The 19,791-nt window shown below is 48.6% G+C and overlaps 8 protein-coding genes and 1 non-coding gene across 9 annotated transcripts; 4 read left to right on the top strand and 5 right to left on the bottom strand.

Annotated features, from left to right (window-relative positions):
* Positions 1-212: 212 nt before the first annotated feature.
* BO85DRAFT_470945 (efflux pump antibiotic resistance protein) lies at positions 213-4,856 on the top strand (the record flags this gene model as incomplete). The annotated part of the gene is made up of 6 exons (XM_025662435.1): positions 213-1,864; positions 2,024-2,027; positions 2,122-3,277; positions 3,399-3,831; positions 3,939-4,227; positions 4,278-4,856. The coding sequence occupies 6 exons, from the start codon at positions 213-215 to the stop codon at positions 4,701-4,703; spliced, it is 3,960 nt and encodes a 1,319-aa protein (XP_025512542.1). The 3' UTR covers positions 4,704-4,856.
* Positions 4,857-5,293: 437 nt separating this feature from the next.
* On the top strand, positions 5,294-6,061 carry BO85DRAFT_490815 (uncharacterized protein; the record flags this gene model as incomplete). Its single annotated transcript, XM_025663679.1, has 2 exons — positions 5,294-5,535; positions 5,599-6,061. 2 exons carry the CDS (start codon positions 5,294-5,296, stop codon positions 6,059-6,061), a joined length of 705 nt encoding a protein of 234 aa, XP_025512541.1.
* A 1,473-nt stretch (positions 6,062-7,534) lies between these two features.
* BO85DRAFT_499753 (transcription factor Rba50) lies at positions 7,535-8,328 on the bottom strand (the record flags this gene model as incomplete). Its single annotated transcript, XM_025664081.1, has 1 exon — positions 7,535-8,328. One exon carries the CDS (start codon positions 8,326-8,328, stop codon positions 7,681-7,683), a length of 648 nt encoding a protein of 215 aa, XP_025512540.1. The 3' UTR covers positions 7,535-7,680.
* A 674-nt stretch (positions 8,329-9,002) lies between these two features.
* On the bottom strand, positions 9,003-9,629 carry BO85DRAFT_490813 (uncharacterized protein; the record flags this gene model as incomplete). The annotated part of the gene is made up of 1 exon (XM_025663678.1): positions 9,003-9,629. One exon carries the CDS (start codon positions 9,627-9,629, stop codon positions 9,003-9,005), a length of 627 nt encoding a protein of 208 aa, XP_025512539.1.
* Positions 9,630-10,856: 1,227 nt separating this feature from the next.
* BO85DRAFT_403204 (FAD-dependent oxidoreductase) lies at positions 10,857-12,712 on the top strand (the record flags this gene model as incomplete). The annotated part of the gene is made up of 5 exons (XM_025657215.1): positions 10,857-10,931; positions 10,990-11,649; positions 11,705-11,899; positions 11,979-12,284; positions 12,386-12,712. The coding sequence occupies 5 exons, from the start codon at positions 10,857-10,859 to the stop codon at positions 12,431-12,433; spliced, it is 1,284 nt and encodes a 427-aa protein (XP_025512538.1). The 3' UTR covers positions 12,434-12,712.
* Positions 12,713-13,026: 314 nt separating this feature from the next.
* On the bottom strand, positions 13,027-15,603 carry BO85DRAFT_470943 (uncharacterized protein). The gene is made up of 2 exons (XM_025662434.1): positions 14,868-15,603; positions 13,027-14,785 (listed from the first exon to the last, which is right to left on the bottom strand). The coding sequence occupies exons 1-2, from the start codon at positions 15,166-15,168 to the stop codon at positions 13,248-13,250; spliced, it is 1,839 nt and encodes a 612-aa protein (XP_025512537.1). The 5' UTR covers positions 15,169-15,603; the 3' UTR covers positions 13,027-13,247.
* On the bottom strand, positions 15,498-15,590 carry BO85DRAFT_t219. Its single transcript has one exon. It is a non-coding gene; the product is annotated as a tRNA-Gln (tRNA).
* Positions 15,604-16,131: 528 nt separating the features above from the next.
* BO85DRAFT_522540 (glycoside hydrolase family 30 protein) lies at positions 16,132-17,966 on the top strand. The gene is made up of 2 exons (XM_025665268.1): positions 16,132-17,040; positions 17,096-17,966. Exons 1-2 carry the CDS (start codon positions 16,152-16,154, stop codon positions 17,704-17,706), a joined length of 1,500 nt encoding a protein of 499 aa, XP_025512536.1. The 5' UTR covers positions 16,132-16,151; the 3' UTR covers positions 17,707-17,966.
* Positions 17,967-18,141: 175 nt separating this feature from the next.
* BO85DRAFT_490809 (acetolactate decarboxylase) lies at positions 18,142-18,861 on the bottom strand (the record flags this gene model as incomplete). Its single annotated transcript, XM_025663677.1, has 1 exon — positions 18,142-18,861. The coding sequence occupies one exon, from the start codon at positions 18,859-18,861 to the stop codon at positions 18,142-18,144; it is 720 nt and encodes a 239-aa protein (XP_025512535.1).
* Positions 18,862-19,791: the final 930 nt, after the last annotated feature.

The following is a 19,791-nucleotide window of genomic DNA, read 5'->3' as shown; positions in this document are numbered from 1 at the left end:
AATTCTTGTCCCGGCTTGGGGTGGGGTCAGCAGTGGCACGACCCCCTCGTTATAAATCGGCCGGTGCTGAGGTCCTTACAAAGGATCCACTCCGAGGCCGACTCCGATGGATCCTGCAGGCAACTCTCCTGACACGGGTATTTGAGTCACAGTATGTCCGACTGGCGGTTGTCATCTTTGGGGCGTTTACGGTGCTTTTCTGAACAACGACTATGGATAATCCTGTGGACGAGAAGACGGCGTCGGAAGGACAATCTGCCATGGATGTGTCCTCCGAAGAGAAAGGATCAGCGGAACAGTCTTCCCCGGAGACAAAATCCAAGAAGCCGCTCTCTTTCCATCTGGCCTTCCTGGGCCTGCTGTTCATGGTGTTCATCGTGTCGCTGGACACGACAACCCTGGCGGTGGCCATCCCCATCATCGCCCGCGATCTCGGAGGCACAACCTTACAGTCCTTCTGGGCCAGCACCTGCTTTATGTTGGCCGTGTCCGTCGTGCAGCCCCTCTACTTGAGCGGCTCAGACGTACTCGGGCGCAAGATCCCGCTGTACACCGCATACTTTCTTTTCATCGTCGGCTCGCTCGTCTTCGCCCTGGCCCCGAACATGGCCACTGTTATTGTCGGCCGCACTATTCAAGGGCTCGGGGGCAGCGGCCTTGACGTGCTAAACGAGGTTATCACCGCTGACATGACCACTATGAAAGAGCGCCCCAAGTATCTCGGTCTCCTGGCTATCCCCATGGCTGGCGGCGCCCTGCTCGGTCCCATTATCGGCTCGCTCTTCACTCAGTACGTTACCTGGCGCTGGATCGGCTGGATCAACCTGCCTCTCATCGGCACGAGCTTCATTCTTACCTTCTTCTTCCTGCGCCTGCGCCCCGTCGAGGGCACATTCCTGCAGAAACTTGGTCTCCTGGACCTGCTCGGCATGGCCCTGTTCGTTGCTGGATGCGCCGCCTTCGTCCTCCCGCTCAGCTGGGCCGGGGCTCTCTACTCCTGGAGCTCCTGGCGGACTCTCCTCCCGCTGATCCTCGGCTTGGTCGTCCTGGCCCTCTTCGTCGTCTACGAGCGTGTTCCCGCGCAGCCCGTCCTGCCTTACCGGCTCTTCAAATCCGCCACCGCCATCACCACCTTTCTCGGTGGCTTCCTCCACGGCCTGGTCACCTATACCCTCAACACCTACCTCCCACTATTCTACCAAGCCGCCTTCTACGAAACTCCCCTGCACGCCTCCGTTACTCTGCTCCCCATGAATGTCATGTCCCTGTTCTTCAGCTGCGTCTCGCCAATCTCCGTCAGTTACCTCCGCAAATACCGCGTGAACATCTGGACAGGCTGGGTGTTCCTCACGGTCGGGACTGGACTCCTTCACATCATTACCCCCGCCTCATCCGTGCCCTTCCGTACGGGCCTCCTCATCGTGGTCTCCCTGGGAATCGGCGTTCTCTTTACCGTTCTCGTTCTCCCGGTGCAAGCCAGCGTTGCCAGCGTCGACGACACGGGGTTTGCCGCCGGCTTATTGGTATTTTTCCGATTACTGGGCGGGTTGATCGGTCTTGCGATCGGGTCGACAGTGTTTAGCAGCGTTTTTGCAAAGTCGATTAAGGCGCTGGGAGCGCTGCCTAATAGCCTGGCTGCGCTGGAGAATAGTCAGGCCGCGGTGGGGTTTATTCCTCAGTTGAGGGACCTGAGGGGACAGGTGGAGAAGGAGGTCTTGGACCAGGTGACAGGCGTGTATAGTCATTCATTCCACGTTATTTGGATAGTGTTGATTGTCTTTGCGGGGGTGGGATTAGTGGCGTCATGTTTTACCAAGGAGGTGAGTATGGAGAAGGAGGAGCTGGGCAGGCAGCGGTATGAGGAGTAATTTATACAAACTCTTATTACCATCAGGATACACATATTCTTTAGTTGAGGGAGTTGTTTGCGTCCTACTCCAGTCCCTGACGCGGACAGGAAAAATCAGGGTAGGGTTGGATTGATGTGGATGCACTGCTGATTGGGTTTAGCTTGGGACAACAGGAATGTATTACTGGCCTAACAGATAACCAGATAGATGGCAATTGGTCAGAACTAGGAGCTACCTCCTACTAGTCAGCTCTTATTCTGATTTGAATTAGTCTCATGCATGGGCATCTCACCTGCATCTGGTCATCTCCACCCCGACCCCGACCCCGAGTCCGCAAGTCCGCGAGTCCGTCACCAAAAGTCTCCCCTCCCCTCCTCACCCCGACCTTTCCATCCCACACACGCACACCATGTCGCTACTGCGCTCTAACGGGGTTCCCAGTTCCTGCGAGCCATGCCGCAAATCTAAGATCCGATGCGACCACGCCGTCCCTTGCGGCCGATGCCGGCGCAGACGCAAGCCGGCTCTGTGCGTGTACCAATCGGCCCCGATGTCCAAGCATCCGAACAGGACGGATCGCAGCTCCACTGATTCCATCTCGTGCGGAAGTGGCAGCAACATTACTACTAGTACCAGTATCAGCAGTGCCTGGATGAGCCCGCTGCCTCCTCCCTCGCTAGTCACTCCGTCCTTGCCTCCGGGCCATCTCCGTGACGGCTACCTCGCCGATTGTAGTCACCGCAGCACCTCGACCCCCAGCACTGGCGTCTTCGGGCCCACCAGCTACCTGTCCGTGCTCCGCGACGACGTTGACGATGGCTCGTCCAGTATAGCCCTCTTTGCCAAATCCCTGCAGCAAAACACCAGCGCCATCATCGACGACAGCCAGATTCAGCTTGGCGCCGAGCTGCTCCTCATCCTGCTCGATGATTTTGCTTTATACGAACACATGGCCACGGCACGGTTCGACCACTGCCAAGGCGATCTGTTTCCCCCATCTGCCCTGCGTCTGATCCTGTCTTCCATCCAAACTATGCTGCACGAGGCCATTTCCGATCCCGCTAATCCGCTCCCTTCTCTACTTATCCTCTCCCGAAGCATTTTTACTGCCTCCTCCAAATCATTAATCGTAGACCCTGCCATCACCCCCACGGAATATTTTTCCACTATGCCGAACCGCTGGGAGATTATAGGGCTAGTCTTTGCGGTGATTGGTTCCAGCGTGTGTCTCCTCCCGCAACACGATCTGGCTGAGTCTTACCCACCGAACCGTCCCCCACTTGACAGAAAGGGTCTTGCAGCTGTCTGTGTGTCCGCGAGTGAAATCTGTCTTCGTTTTTTCGACTACACCGGTGTCATTTCTGAACAGTTGTGTTGGGCGACGCTAGAACATGCTTCGCTTCTTACCCTGCTCTATGGGGATTACGGTACCCTTTCCCTTCCGTTCCCTATTCACTTTCCCCACTCTTCACACCTATCACCTAGTATCCACTAAACAATTACCCTCTCTCCCTACTCCGCCCCCGACCAATGCTAACAAAGAAACAGACTACCGTCCCTACAAAACCCTCTCTGCACTCATAACCCTTCTCTTCACCCTGGGCTACCACCGCCGCGATGCCACATCGAAACTCCCTTTCTTCCGCGCAGAACACCGCAAACGCCTCGTCGTCGCCACCTATGCCATGGACAAAGGGCTCTCCACATTCTTAGGTCGTCCACCCCGCATGATCCGTCGGTATATCACCATCGACCCGCCACTGGACATAGCCTTCGCAGATATCATAGCCTCACCAGAAGTTCTCGACGCCGCGATGATACGCCTAGATAATAATGGATGGAATGCAGAGGGGGCGTATACACGGGGATCATACACGAGAGCATGCTTCATGATGGGGGTTGTAAGGGAGGCAGTACTAGAGATTTCTCTGGATTCGAACATCGTGGAAGGAGAGGGGTCAAAATTGGAGGGAAAAATTACGTGAGATGCCACCTCCGCCCCTTTGCCCCAAAGTACCTTTCCCTTTCTCTTCTTTCAGTGAAGAGTTGCAGAGGACTAATAAGAAAGAATGGTGGAGAAACCAATAGAGAGATATCCGCCCTCGCCGCAAAAGCACGTCTTTCGCTCCCCTCATCGTTGTACCGTGTCAGCACGCCATCGGACTTCGACCGTTACCCCGAAACAGCCAAAGTTTGCCTCTTCGTGCACATGGACTTACTTTATAATGAGTTCATTCTCCAGCGGATCTTAGTCCAGCGAACGGGCGCTAGCACAGAGAAGTTGATTGCTGTCGCGCACGAGCTGCTGGACAATTTGTTGTTGTTGGTTGCCAATCGCGCTGTCGGTGGGGGAGATGGAAATTCTGTTGTTTGGATTGTATGTTCCCCTTCCTCTTCCTCTTCTCCCTCATTAATCGAAGAACTTAGATCTCCTCACTCGGCCTACCCCCGGCCGGTGTCCTGGCTGTTGAACTGCTGCATCAATCTCAGAACCCCAATTCTAGTTTCCAGTCAGCAGGGGAGTTTTCTCGCTCGGAAATCATCCAAAACCTGAGCCGCTTTGCTGCGGATCTTGAGTATGTGGTGTCCAGGCAGGCGGGGAACTATGATGTTTGCCAGCAGGCGAAGTCCGTGATTAGGCATATCCTTGATCGGGTTTTGGGGGGAAGAGTGCCAGTTGTGGAGGCGGGGGAGGTGGTGGAGGGTGAAAATGGTAGTGGAAACAACAGGCGAGATGGGCTAGGGGAAGGGACTGGGCCCGGATTTGTGGCACGAGATTGGATATCATGGGATTTTAATGCCTGGATGGATGAGGATTCGGATTTGGTCAGGTGGTTAAATAGTTTCGAGTAATTAATATCTTATGTGTTGGGGTCAAATTTTGGTTAAAGGAAAGAAATGAAGAAGAAAGATTATATATTATCTATACATGACCAGTTGAGATATAGTAACCCATCAAATTCATTACTACAGGTATAATGTATATAATGGCTTCAAGCTTAACCCACTTTTACCGCAATTTACATGTTCGAGGGATGATTTTAGAAGATAAGGATCAGTCTCAATGAGCATGCATATGCAACTTTGTCCTTGGTGGAAGTGCATACGAACTGTTGGAACCTTTAACATATATTGATTGAACCACGCGGGATATTAATTCAATTCAATTCAATTCATATTCTTATACCCGATCGAGCCCGCTAAGTAAATGCGGGATGTTAATGCCTTGCAACGGCATTTGCCGCTAGTCATGTTTATTCACATCATCTTCCAAATATTCCCACTTCACACTCCTACCGTTCCTGGCCACTTGGCACGTCGTTATTATTCCCGCTAAAATTCTCCTCAAACGCGTCTTGTTAAATAGTAAATACCGATCTGAGAAATATCTCTCTGTTAGCCGTGACATTTAGTTTTTCTCGAAAAATTATTGCTTCACCAAAATGGCTACCAGCGTTCCTAACCATCGCATGATTGAGAACAAAATCTGTGCTGATGGTGCTTTTATTGTCATTATATCAAGAGCTGTTTTGTTCGAAATCACCCTGCGAGCCTCTGAATTCTTCGGCACCTCTCTAGAATCACAGGTTAATGAGTGGCTGAAGAAAGTTAACAGAAGTGAAAAAGCCACAGATTTCGAAGAAGCCTCCAACGATAGCGAAAATTTCGAAGAATTCTGGGACTGGTTAGTCGTACCATGCGCACAATACATTCGACGCAATGCTCCAGAAATACAATGACCTATTAGCCTACAAAGTTTTACCTTTCCTCGAGCTCACGCACTGCAGTTGCTGCCAATTGATAAACTAATCACAGCGGTTCCCACTGTTTATAGATGCTTTTCCAAATCTACTCTTCCCACGATAAGCGCGTCAATTTCAGGCCTTCCTCCTGGTGTCCCCAAGGTCAGCGCAGCCGATGTGCTCATTTACCAGGACCCAGATAGCGAATTCGACCATACCTGTGACATACCGCGACATGTCCAGGTAGCGGAACGCGGCCTACTTTTTAAACCTGCCAACAATACCAGTGCTTTCATCAATGAAGTATCAGCGCTCAGCCGTGTTTCAGAACTCGGCCTGTCAATCAATGTGTCGAAGCTCTATGCTATCGTGCTATCTGAGAATGGGAAGATAATCCTTGGCATCTTGATTGATTGGCTTCCATTCGGGTCACGAAATCTCTGGAGCGACACATTAGCCATCGCCTGAAACCGCTCTTTTTTTAGCACCCGTGCTGAGTTCCCTGTGCCTCATCTCGTTACTTATTTGTAGTGCGCCTTTTATTTGCTTTGGCCCTTTTATTTGCCTTCGTGTCCGGGTCGTAGGCCAGCCTTCGAGCATTGCGCATATGCCATCGAGGACAGTGTCGGGGTCGGTAACGTCGCCAAGTATGGCCTTGTCATCGTTGCCGGTGTTGCACTTTGTATTGCTCACCTCTACATCTATTAAGCAAGCTCTGGACTAGCTAAATTCCACGTTTCCTAGGGTTCGGCTCACCATTGTGGTGCTTGGTGCCAATAATGGCTGTCCCACCAGTCTTTTTCTTCATTTGGCTTTGAGAGTAGAGTTCTTGGAGATAGTTTTGGAGTATCCAGATAATCTAGTTAATATTATCAGGATAAATGTTTCTTCCATAGAAAACACTCTCGCATGACTTGAGATTCTCTCTTCTTATCCAGTATATAAACTGGGCTAGGTGATTAATAGCTTCCCAACATGCTTTGTTAGGGGGTGCCAGGCTGGATTATTATTTTTTTGCTGTCTTTTTCTTCCTGGATTAGAGTTTTTGTATGGCTGCCAGTCTAACCCTCCGAGCCCCCTTCTTCCTACTGGTCCTGAGGTAAGAATCCCACAGCTTTACCTAGAAGGGCTTTAGTAGATCTGATTGCAACCACCAGAACTACTTGGTCTTGTCCGTTTGTAAAAGAGCCTTCTGTAAGCCCAATCAACCTCTGTTAAACTGGAGCCTTGTGGATTCAGTTGACTCATTATCACTCAGGTCTATATAGTAGTCAATAAGGAAGATTCTATAAATACTCAATTCTAAGGTCTCTTACACTCCCAGAGTTCATCACCTGATATACTGTCTATTATTATTTCCTAACGCGGTCCAAGAGGTTATTTCCCTGGTCAACATATAGAATATTCAGAATCCCACCCGCTTAGCTTATAATATCCTGCTTTGATGATAGCCTTTAAAATAATAAGACAGTTGTATAAGCACTAGATATGGTTGGAATAGGACCAGGATTATAAAGAAATTAATTAGGTTAGAAGATGTGGAGATCTGAAGAAATGAATTCCGAGCGCAGAAGGTTTAGAAGAGTAGTAAAGAAGAAAGGAGGATGATAGTGAGGTTAAATAGTAAGAGAAGAAGTAGTGATGGTAGAGGAGGAAGAGAAGAGAAGTGAATATAGAAATAAAACTAAACTGACAATGAAAGGGATATGAGCTGTGAATGAAAGGAATCTGCGCTGTGAATGAAACACACTTGAAGTATATAACTACACTTTACGTAGGCTCAGTCCTGTATGAGTTTAGAAGACAATAGAAGTCTACCTTGCACCTCGTGCAGTAGTCTATAAAAACCCTAACGTCAAAACCCAATCACACACGCACGTTTACATATTCAACTCGTATGTTAGTAACTCCCTTCAGGGGAAATAATCTACCCTTTATTTTGTCGTAGTTAGGTCAGTATGAGTGCACCGCACCAACTGATTTCATCCTTTGTGTGGTATTGTATTATCTGTGAAGCCTGTAGTTAACAGGATTCATTCGCCTGAAAGATCAAACCATATGATAAGAAGGCAGTTTATCCAACCTGCCTAAAAGCCGCAAAGGGCTAAAATGACTTGTTCCAGCTGCTTACCCGGATTCGTATCCCCGCAATAAGCCACATATCCATCACCCACCTTTGCTCCTACCACCGCAGCTTGTGTCTGGTCGACAGGTTCAGGCCGCGTCCGCTCCGTCATAGCACCTTTGACAGGAATGTAAATCTTCTCCTTGGAGCGCGCATTTTTGATGAAAACGGCCTCCATGCTGTATAGTGTAGGGAACGAGATAGCCTCTGTTCCGGCTGGAAGGGTGCACTCAGGATTAAATTCAAATCTGGTTCGTTCTTCATCCCCTATAATCCACGGCAAACCTATTCTCACTCGGAAAAGGCTCCTGAAACGGTCCTTGGTCACGAAACCTGGGAAACAGAGGCCAAAAATAGCCAAACCTCCTCTGCGCATGTAATCCTCTAGCTCCTCGACGACGAGTCGGTTGACGGGTATAGTTACACCTTCATCAGCGACGATGACGGCTTTGGGGTTGGCTTCCATGCCACGCAATGCCTCGTCAATGGTTGTCGCACGCTTCACATTGGCGCGTTCTCGTAGGCGTTTCAGAAGGGGTTCAACACGATCCCCAAGATAGTCTGTGGGTGCGATACATAGAAGAAGGATCTCTGGGCGCTTGGACTCCATGTTGCCTTGTGGTGTTGTATGAAAAGAGGGAGCCCAGCAGTAACAAAGATGATGGAGAATTGAGGGCAAGGTGATTTCACAATGTATAGCGAGAAGCAGAGGACTTGATCAGAATTATATAGCAGAAGGTCCTGAAGGTGTTGTTGCAAGTGGCGATCTAGATGGGACTTCCTACGTGTGGCAGACCATTAGAACGGCAGTGACCGATATAGTGCTGTAATAGATGAGAAACACTGGAAAGCTTAAGGACATCATAAGAACAATAGTTACTGTCATATTCACTGATAGTATTCATAATAAACTTGAATCTGCATAGATCTGGGCTCATATAAATCGTAAGTTACCTTGCTAACACTGGCCATAGATAACAATCTCTGGAATAAATTCACTATTCGGCAATTGGGTGTAACGTTATCCGAATAAATTTCACCAAACGATGCTAAGCCAAGCCCATAATATTAATGAATAACTAGGATCGGACTGATGACAAATTGTAGAGTCTTCACCCCTACCCAGCAATCAACCGCGGAGCCTGAGGCAACCCCCGACGCGGCATTAGACAATAAACAGACAAAGTGGTTTTTGAGCCTGAGTTCTCCTAGATATTCCATTTCCTCATTGAAACTACTAGTGTACAGATCCACCTGTAGATTAAATCTGCAGAGGAGCTATTGCTAGATGCACATAAGCAGTAACATCTTGCCCAATTCCTCCTCAACACTCTCGTTCCCACAATAGATTAAATATCCTTTGCCTTGCTTCCTTCCAACTACCGCGGCTTGACCCTGTTCCTTGGGTCTTACCATGGAACTTCCCAGCGGAACAACAATTCGCTCGATAGGTGAAGCGTTCTTGATTAGATGTGCCTCCATATTATAGGAGCAGTTAGGAACCGGTCCGGCTGGGACAATGCAGTTTGCATTGAATCGACAAATGGTCTTGCAGCTGCCGTCATACTCCCAGGGTGTGCCAAATTTCCGACCAAAGAGATTGTTGAATTCATCCCCAGAAATAGAGCTCGCAAAGTCCAGCGCGAATGTTACCAATCCACCATCCTCGAGATAGGTCTTTAACCTTCTCGCTATGTCTTGGTTCTCTGGCTCGCTTATGCCCCCGTCTGTCACAATGATTTTCTTCGGGCTGTGATTCGCTAGATATGTGCGTGCAACTGAGGCTGTTGGTAACCGTACTAAGTTGTATCTCCTACTCAATTCCCCAATGAGCGATTCATAATTTTCATCGAGGGTTTCGCTGTATACCAGACACAGGAGGGCGATGTCTCCACGGCCGTTGGACGCCATGATAGTCATGAAAAAGGCTACTAAATGGCACGTGATTTGGACATAATTGATGACTGGTGTAATGAGAAGAAGGTAGTACGATGTTCAACTGGTAAAATTGGGGAGTAGAAACGGGCATCTCTAGGGGACCTTTATATACACCTGGGAGCTAATACAGTTTTGGAGGTTTCATGGCAGACAATAGTCATACGAGAGACCCGTAAAACCAGTTCCCATATGAGCCAATTGTTTGGGATGCGGGCTCTGCGATGGCAATGATGGCTCTGTCTTTGACATTCAACCTTTGTTGGGGTTGTTGGTAGCAGCGATGCGGCAGTTGCTTTGTATGGATTGCCCGGAAGTTACCCCTAACGGGAACCTGAGTTTGATCTCTTGTCCCTCCTACTTGTTTCACTGGACAATGAATATCTGTTGGGGAATTTGCCCGACTTGTCTAGCTCGTTGTATCAACCTTTGGCTAACGGTTCGTTCTGCAAGGACATGTACAACAGTACGCTGTCCCCTGGTATCCGCAGTTACATGCAGGTGCACTACCTATAAGTGCGAGCACTAAATTCTGCAGCTGGGTATATTATTGACTACGAGAGATACGGAAGATGAGTGGTAAGGTCATCGATATTGAAATTATGATTCTGCATATAACGAGGAGATTATGTTAGTTATTACTCCTAATCCCTAATTATCAACCTACTGAGTCCTACTACTGCATACCTCTAGTGCACTCACTTCGAAGACATGTTTGAAGGGAACGGGTATACTATTCACTGCCCCATGCAAGACCAGCAATGAGCCCAATATTGATAATTTTGAATGACTAACAAGTCTTCACAAGTGCTTTAATCGAAAAATAATCGTATTATATCAATTCAGTCTTCAGGTTTGTTCCTACTTTAAATTGTATGCTTTTTATTTCCCTTTAGCGAACTCGCTTCGGGTAGGATTTGCTTTACAGAAATAATTTTAATGTAGTATGCTGCGCTGTTATAAGCACAAAGGAGAAGTACGGGGCTTACTGCAGACTTAAATTCCCTTCTGGCTGGCGATTAGGCGTGCCATTCGTTTTCTGGGTTGGTTGACCGCGGTCAGGCGTCCAATGCTCAGTTGTGCGGGTGCAGACGTCATCCCGGAACTAATCATTTGCTGTCTCCCTTATATTCACCACCTTTCCATCTACTCCTGCTTCAATGTCTATTCAAAAACTAGAATCGAAACCAAACGCCAAAAAGTATGAAGATCCTCATTGTGGGCGCAGGACTTGGCGGCCTCGCGGCTGCGTACTGCTTTGCCAAGGACGGCCACCATGTCCAGGGAAGTAGACCACCCTTGACGTTGTATTTCATCTAATGATAAAACTATGCAGGTCTTTGAGAGGCGAGAGAAATTGTCGCCAAAGGGGAGTGGACTGCTGATCCGTCCTGGCGCGTCTCGCATTCTTCAATCTTGGGGCCTTGGAGATGCCATTGAACAAGTCGCGGACACCTGTCTCCCGATCCTCATCCGAGACCTGAAGACCGGGAAGGACAAGATACGCACTTTGCCGGCATCTTTCACCAAATATCCAGATTGGGGCATTCATCGGCCGATTCTACAGGATATTCTTTACCAACATGCCGTGCACGCTGGGGCCGAGATTATCTTCAGAAGTTCCGTGGAAGACTTCTCAGATGAACCCGGCGTAAGTCCAAGCTTACAATTAAAAGGAGGAAAAACGATAGCTGGCGATCTCATTCTCATTGCTGATGGGATTCAATCACGCCTGCGTACTAAAGTTTTATTTGACGTTTCCGCGGGCTGGTCGGTAAACCCGCAAGTCAGCGATTCAGTCTACTATGGCGTAACAGTGCCACAGAAAGAACTGCAATCGGATAGTGACGCCAGATTATTGCTACAGGAATTCGAAACATGTGTTTGGGCAGGCGATGAACGTTTTGTCATTGGTCGGAAGCCCAGAAAAATGGAATTCTGGAGCGGCTTGTTCGGCCTCAAACATGATGATGACCATGCCAGCATGTGGAGCGAGGTATGCGTCTAGTCCTATGCAATCAATCCATTGTGATACGCTGAAAACTACCAAGGATGGAGATATCGCATTTGTGAGGCAGCGTTTTGAGGGGATATGCCCTCCCCTTTCTGCAGTTCTCAAATTGGCGACTAAGTGCGACAGGTGGAAGATTGCCCAAATACCAAATCTTCCCCGCTGGACGAGTAGGACTGGCAGAACCATCCTATTGGGTGACTCAGCCCATGCAATGGAGCCCAATGCAGCACAGGTTAGCCTAACGTGGAGACTTTCAGAATTTATTGGAAATAACCCACCACTAGAGTCATACGCTAATTCTCTCTCGACAGGGTTTGTCGCAGATTATCGAGGATATTGGGGTATTGCACATATTGCTTTTGTCACTTCCTTACATGAGTGTCTCAGTGATAAGTAGATTCTGGGAAGATATTCGGAAGCCTCGTGTTGAACGCATCAAATCCTTTGCTGCTTGGAACACGCAAAGGTTTCTCGGGCACAAAGATCACGCGGCCTCGCATCAGAAATATGCTGATGCCGACTGGGAGTCCATCAAAGATATCGAACCAGATCCTGCTGCAGATTTCACGAGCCCTGCGTTTTTCAAGTGGGCCCACGACTATGATATCGTTGAACAAGTGAGTCTGTGTCACCTCGGCTCGAGTACATTCCTTGGCCTTAACTAGAAGAAGAGAAAATAGAGATAATCAGTTATATGGAATCGCTAACAAGAGAGCAGACTAGAAAATACTTGGAGAAAGTCAACACACCAATCTCGCGGTTGTAATGGTTTCATATACCATATGCTATGTGACGATGGATATCAAACTATGAATCTTCATGGTGTAGTCCAGTTGACTTCCATTTGTTGCACACTCCACATCCAAAGGAAATTGTGACAGATTCTGGTATTCGAGAAAAGAATGGTTTTTTCAACAATTAGAATTAGGAGAAAGCTGACTTTGACTTCAATGATAAATCACTTAGCTATACTCTTCATTACCATGTATATGAATATCTGTATCATGGCTGAACCATACCGAGCAATAAAGATTACTCAATATAGAAGATGTTTAAAAGAACGCCAAAGTGTCCACCCAATTTCAAAACAAATATTCAGCAATTCAGCTGTAATCAGCTGCTGAGATAGTTATTATAGTGTCGATTCCACACGTCCTAATGATCTTGCTGTATTGCGTTCGAACTTTCTGAGTGACTTTGAATTGTGTCTATACCATCGTTAACAGTAGTAGACAACTAGATAGAGCGTTTCTTTCAACTTCTAGGCCCCTGCTTCTGGCCAATCAGCCTTGCTACGGTGGATCTGTTACTTGAAGGGAATGAATGCATACGTTTCGTGAAGTATTTACATTCATTTTGGGACTAACATCAATCCTTCCTACGGCATCATGTGGGTGTATTCAAACAATTATGAGAAACAGACGTGAAAATCAAGGGACCGAACCGCCCTTGTAAGTTGGATTAGCAGCTTGGTGTTCCTGACATGCCTCAGAGGTACGGGATCCAGCTACAGCAGATATTAGATGCTTTAGGATTCCATCTGCTAGTTGGGTGACTCTGGCCTTGGAAGTGGGAATAACTCAATGTACAGCCAGGAATCTCACATTGACAGCAGCCAGCACCGCAAACACGAAGAGGAAGAAAGCGCCACCCCAAAAAGTCCACCACGCTCGAGCGTCCCTCCTGTCAAACCACAGCTGCTTCAGTGTGGTGGGCTGGTGGTTGTCCAGATATGTTTTGAGGCGACGCAATCGAGGACCAAAGTACTCATAGTCTATGAAAGCCTCGTTTGAATGGAAACCGTTTTGAAAGATAGACATTATCATAAACGTAATGTCCTCTGGATAGTACGGAGCGAGGGCATGAATCTGCCGCATGGAGCTGGTTGTGAACTTGTGTTGATTGAAGAAGCTAGTATCCTTGATATTGTCAAAAGGGTTGGCGACGTTATAAGCGGCTTGAATGCTGGGGGGAAGCGAGCAGCGATGGAAGTTCTCCAGGATACGGGTTGTTGATGGCTTGGCCAGATCGACATCAAACGACTTGCTAGTGCCCTGTTCCATACCTGGCCGATGGGAACTCGGATCGATCTTCCTTCCCAGCCAAGTGATCTCATTTGACCTGGTCGCTTCTTTTAGCAGTCGCAGTGCCAGTCGGGATGATGGTCTAAAAAGAAGGGCGTACGTCCGAGATAACTCAAGGTGCAAGGGCTCAATATAATCTCTTTCCACGAGATCTCGGCAATTGTAGAAGAATGTGGGATGAGCAAAGATCCTGAGCGCATTGCGGCCCGTGAATATCTTGAGATGATCATCCAGATTATCTGTCCATTCAATTCTCAAGCCGCCAAAGTCCTGCAGGTACTGAACCGTGAGTATGTCAGGGGAGAAAGTCGGACCAGGGAACTCTTCAAGTGGAAGCTCCTTGAATTCCTCAATGCCCTTCATAGAGCTTCTATGACACTTGACCATGTCAAATACCTTATGGATTGGCTCCGTTTGATATTTGGTATAGAAGGTAAGACAAAGCGCATCTCGAAGTTCAAGGAACCGCGACGTAAAGTTCAACGCGCCCAGGCAGTCGTAAATGAGATGGAACTGGTATCGCAAAACATCAGGATTATCAGCATTAGGCTGAGATAGAATACGCCGGGCATAACAGCGATGCAGCAGTTCCTGCAAAGTTGTGTCATTCGCACTCCAGTATTTGTCGTGGTGTAGTGTTCGACCCACTTCAATCAGAACCTGGAGGGTTTGGTCGGCGCCGAAGTAGCGACAATCCACACAGCCTCCGTCGCGACATTCCAAACCGTCATTGCGCCGGGCTTCCAAACGAGCGAGAATCAACAGTAGGCGAGGGAGTCGTGAATATTCGAACGCCGCACGTGATGGCTCCAGAGGACAATCAAATTGCTTACGCCGATATGCTTCAACGGCGAGAAGTGCCTCTAGAAGGTCGTCACGGTGTTTGGTTAGACTGTCTGCATTAAAAAGGAGATCGTCATTTTTATGCCATCCCAGAGAGTGATAAATCTGAGGATATAGGTCGAAGGCCCATTGGTAAGCATCGTCAGTGGTTTTTATGTCAACTGGGGGGGAAGGCAAATCCTTCCAGAAGGCTGCAATGTGTTAGTATTGCTTCGAATTCGCTATCTCTTCGAGATTCACCTAGTGTTGAAAGGTTTTGGGGGCAACACATACCTGTGTACTTCTCCCTATAAGATTCATTCTTTTCATCGATCTCCTCTTGTGACATGAGCTCCACAGGATTCTCCTCTGGGATGTGCGTTGGCCGCCCGGCTGCAATCTCCTCGCTCAGCGCCTTTAGGACAGGATCGCTGTCCTTAGCGCTCTTTGGTTTCACTTGACATTCTCGTCGCTCACTTTCCTCGTGAAGCAACCTCACTAGGCTCTGAATCGATGCTGTCAAGTTCTGCATGGCAGCCACGGTACTCTGATCCGAAGTGGCGGAGTTATCTTGTTCTGGCCTGGATTCATCCATGGTTGCTGATGGTGGTGATGGCAGTGGTGGTGAAGAAGGCGATATGTAACAGAGATGTATGACTGGCGAAAGAGGGGGCAGATACAGGATATTTATGTTGCACAGAGATGGGAGGCCAGACGTTTCTGCCTATCGACGGGAGAGAAGGTGAGACGGGGGTTAACTTGGTGGTTCCTGTAGCCTCGCGGGAAGTTACCTCCTACTGTCAGCGCTGAAAACTAATCTTAGAGTGAGAGAAGCTTATTGTGACACATGGCAGGGATTGTTAAGAACATCAAATTGATATCAGGGAGATGCCCGAGAAAAAGAAAAAGAAAATCATATAAGATAGGTCGTGCCCGGGTTCGAACCGGGGTTGTCGGAACTTTTGGAAACAACAAAGTCTTCAAAATCCGAAGGGATGACCACTACCCCACACAACCACATGTTGCCCGATTTTTGTCGTAACAACCTATCCATGGCTAGAGATGTGCGCAGCAACAGCCAACAACAACACGAAATCAGTCACAAGAATAAACCATCAGCCACAAAACAAGGACACTACAACCTCCAAATGAGTCGAGCTAAAATACTGCAGGGTGAGCCTGACAAGGTCTCGGCAATCAATTGACTCTCATCAAGTTAACTTGGCCCCGAAGTGATCTCCATCCCCCTTGCATCGGGGTGCGCGGGACTCGCGTGCATGCGGCCAGCGATAATTATACAGGCGAATAAGCTTTCAGCACCTCTCGCTAACGGTACAATCTCACCTACCATTTCCTCAATTAGGCAGGTTATCTTATCTTAGAGTTCGTTCCTGTCAGTAAACTAGCACATGTTTGCTACAGTAGCTTCGGCGATGCTTGGGACTTGTCCCTCCAACCACAGACGGGACCAGGGCATCCCTGAACCTCTCCCACTTGGGGGCCAAAACATGGCGCAGGATATATTATCTCTGAGACTCCTGGTTGCTTGCATCCCGCACTCTCGACTTACTTCACTTCATGGTCACCTCTTTCACTACAAATATGAGTCTGATGTTGTGGTATGCTGTGGCTGGGCTGGCATCCCTAGGCCATGCTTCTCTCGAGAAACGCGCCACCGATGCCTCCGCATACTGCTCCGATTCATCGGGCACCTACAAGCTCTCGTCGATCGCGGCCCCTATCCAGGGCAGTGGAAGCCCAGGGTCGGAATCTACCTGGAAACTAAGTATCGATGATACATCGTCCGGTCACAAGCAGGAAATTACTGGGTTTGGGGCTGCTGTGACCGATGCGACCGTCACGTCTTTCAACACATTGTCGAGCTCGACCCTTCAACAGCTCCTCAATGAGTTGATGACTTCGGATGGTGCCAATTTCTCTCTCATGCGCCATACCATCGGCGCATCCGATCTATCTGGTGATCCGGTTTACACCTACGATGACAATGGAAACGAAGCAGATCCCTCACTTTCTGGTTTCGGTCTTGGCGACCGTGGCACTGCTATGGCGGAAATGTTGGCCACGATGAAATCCTTGCAGTCTAATCTGAAGGTACTTGGGTCCCCATGGAGTGCACCCGGATGGATGAAATTGAATGGTGTGATCGATGGCGACACGACTAATAACAACCTCAACGATGGCTACCTTACCAGTGGTGGCACGGGGAGCACCGGCTACTCCAGTGCATTCGCGCAGTACTTCGTGAAATACATCCAAGCGTACGAATCATTGGGGGCTACGGTCGATGCCATTACTATTCAGAATGAGCCGCTGAATAGTCAATCTGGGTATCCCACCATGTATGTTTACGATTATGAGTCTGCGCAGCTGATCCAAGACTACATTGGGCCAGCTCTCGCCGACGCTGGACTGAGCACGAAAGTCTGGGCCTACGACCACAATACTGGTAGGTACGCCATTCTCGACGATAAGCTTGACAATTGCTAACAGTCAACATCCAGATGAACCATCGTACCCTCAGACTGTGCTTGATGAAGCAAGTCAATACGTCGACACTGTAGCCTGGCACTGCTACGCTACTGATGTGGACTGGACTGTTCTCAGCCAGTTCTACAGCGCCAACCCTGGGGTCAAGCAATACATGACGGAATGCTGGACACCAGCTTCCGGATCATGGCACCAGGCTGCTGATTTTACCATGGGCCCCCTGCAGAACTACGCGTCGGGGGTCATGGCGTGGACTCTGGGCACAAACACTGATGACGGCCCGCATTTGACTAGTGGTGGGTGCGATACCTGCCAGGGCTTGGTCACCATCAACAACGACGACAGCTATACCCTCAATACTGCCTACTACATGATGGCACAGTTCAGCAAGCTCATGCCTCCTGGTGCGACCGTGTTAAACGGAACGGGAAGCTATACCTACTCGGCTAGCGAGGGCTTGCAGTCCGTGGCATCCCTCAACCCGGATGGAACGCGCACAGTCGTCATCGAGAATATGTTCAGTAACGATATCTACTTGACCCTGTCGACGGAGAGCGGAGAGGAGTGGAGTGGAAATATTCCCAGTGAATCGGTGACTACATGGGTCCTCCCAGCCTTATCTTGATCAGCTTGCGATTATGTTCGCTTTGTGGAACGTATATCTACCGGGTTATTTGGGAAAGTAATCTCAGGTGCAATACTCTTTCATTCTACTATTAGACTAGGGTTTTGTTGATTACGAAAAGGCTAGTAAGCAGGTGCCACATAAACATATGAGTATGACAATGACCTGCCTGAATGTGCTTAAACACCTGATTGCTTGCATCACGCTACGTCTTGTATCTGGGAAATAGGTATGGTTATAGGAAATCTACGTCTCCCGATAAATGTCTTCGTCTGATCTCAAAGCTCAACTCTGTCTTATAGCAAGATGGGATCTTCCGGCTTATCAAACCCCATTATAAAGCTAGGTACAATTGCGTGGGTTGGTGTGTACTCGACAAGATCTAGGTACCCCGTTGCCCCTTCTAGTAACCACTCAACCACGGTCAACTCAAGCTTAACGAGGCGCGGGAGATCCCTCAGCAGTGTGCAGATCTTGCTCCTTCACACAATTCAAGGGTGCCTCGCGAAATTCCTCCGAAGCAGGCAGCTCCACCTGGTAATTCCTCACCACTGCTGCTGCCAGCTGCCCATCCTCCGCCGCAAAATCAATAACATGGCCACCCACAGTACGATCCGCGGACAGCAAATGCAAGTGAAATCCTGGGATGCTAAACCCACTGGTATACCTGGGTGACCAGAACCCGAACAGCGTGCCCTGTATACGTGTGCATTCCCGGATCTCCTGCCTTTTTGCCAGAGCTAAAAGGCTTTCCCGTGGTTTGGACTGTGCCGGGATCACGCGAAAAACGACCCGCGAGAATGAGGCAACAAGGCGGACTGAGAGGAAGACGTTCTGCTCATCAGGAAATACAGGTAACAGGGAGTCAAACAGAGAAGACATGGAGATACACGGAACATGGCTGGTCAGCGTGGGCTGGAACCTGGTAGTCATCGCGAATGGGATGATGTCTGCGGCTTCGACGGGGCGTAGGGGTCCGTTCGCTGGGAAGTGATACGCTACCCCGTCGATGATCACCAACTCGCCATTAAGACCGCGGATGGTCCCGATGCCATGGTCACCATGGTTGAGGATGTTTTGTGCCGTCGTTCCATCTTGACAGATGCCGTTCATGAGAGCTCCTAGTACGGAGTATTGGTATATGCAGTTTGCCATGCTGGCACCTGGAGAAATAACGGAGTTGGATTGAGGATCAACCGCTGATGATACTTCTATTGTATGAATTTGTCCCTGTTCAAAACAGATAAGGCACATCTCAGTTTGCCTCTACTCTTTTTCAGGTACCGACAGTGCTCCAATCATGGAGCGGAAGAAGATAGCGCCCTCGAGATCGACTGATGCAACACGCAAGCAACACGCAGCCGAAATATCTTGTACTACCCTAGACAAATACGAGAAGATCCTTACGATGATAACATCAGGAGTCCACCGCATTCTTGCAAGCCGGTAATCAAAAAACTTCGATATGGTCCCAAATGCACCTGTTTTCATTCGGTAACTGAGTGACGTCTGTTGGCAGGTAAGCTCCACCAAGAGCCATACCTCAATCCCTTGCTTTCAGTGTCTGATTACTGGGTTTAGCAAGAATGTTTCCTTAATTTGACGACATCAAGTAAATGGCAATCACATGCGTATCCTCGATCCTTGCTCGGAAGGTTTCCCGATAGTATCTCGTGCAACTAGGCTTTCGTCGTATATTTGAAAGCCATTATGAAAGAAAGTTTACGATAGGATGATATCACTACTCTATGAAGCTAGGTGTTCTACGTCAAGGCGGAACTGGGCGGCAGTATTTTCCTCCAGCTGCTGTGTAACAACCTTTGGGTAGATTCTTATACTTTAGAGATTATTGGGTACTACTATCCATGGGTATTACTACTCTGGGCATTTCTATTCATGCTTTTGCAGGGAAATGTGTTGCATGGTCAGGATTTCAAATTCCTCCTAGCAGCCATGGGAGGATAAGGTCTCACAACCGGCTTCCTGTGCAACACAAGCCCCCCCCTCCCCCCGAAAGAACTACTGTGAGGTTGAGATCTTCCCCTCCAAGAGTGTCTTATCACTCGACAAAGCTGCCATTGGTTC

This window comes from Aspergillus piperis, assembly GCF_003184755.1.
Source record: "Aspergillus piperis CBS 112811 unplaced genomic scaffold BO85scaffold_18, whole genome shotgun sequence".
In the NCBI taxonomy this organism is placed as follows: Eukaryota; Fungi; Ascomycota; class Eurotiomycetes; order Eurotiales; family Aspergillaceae; genus Aspergillus; species Aspergillus piperis.
This window is presented reverse-complemented; position numbering and strand designations above follow the sequence as displayed.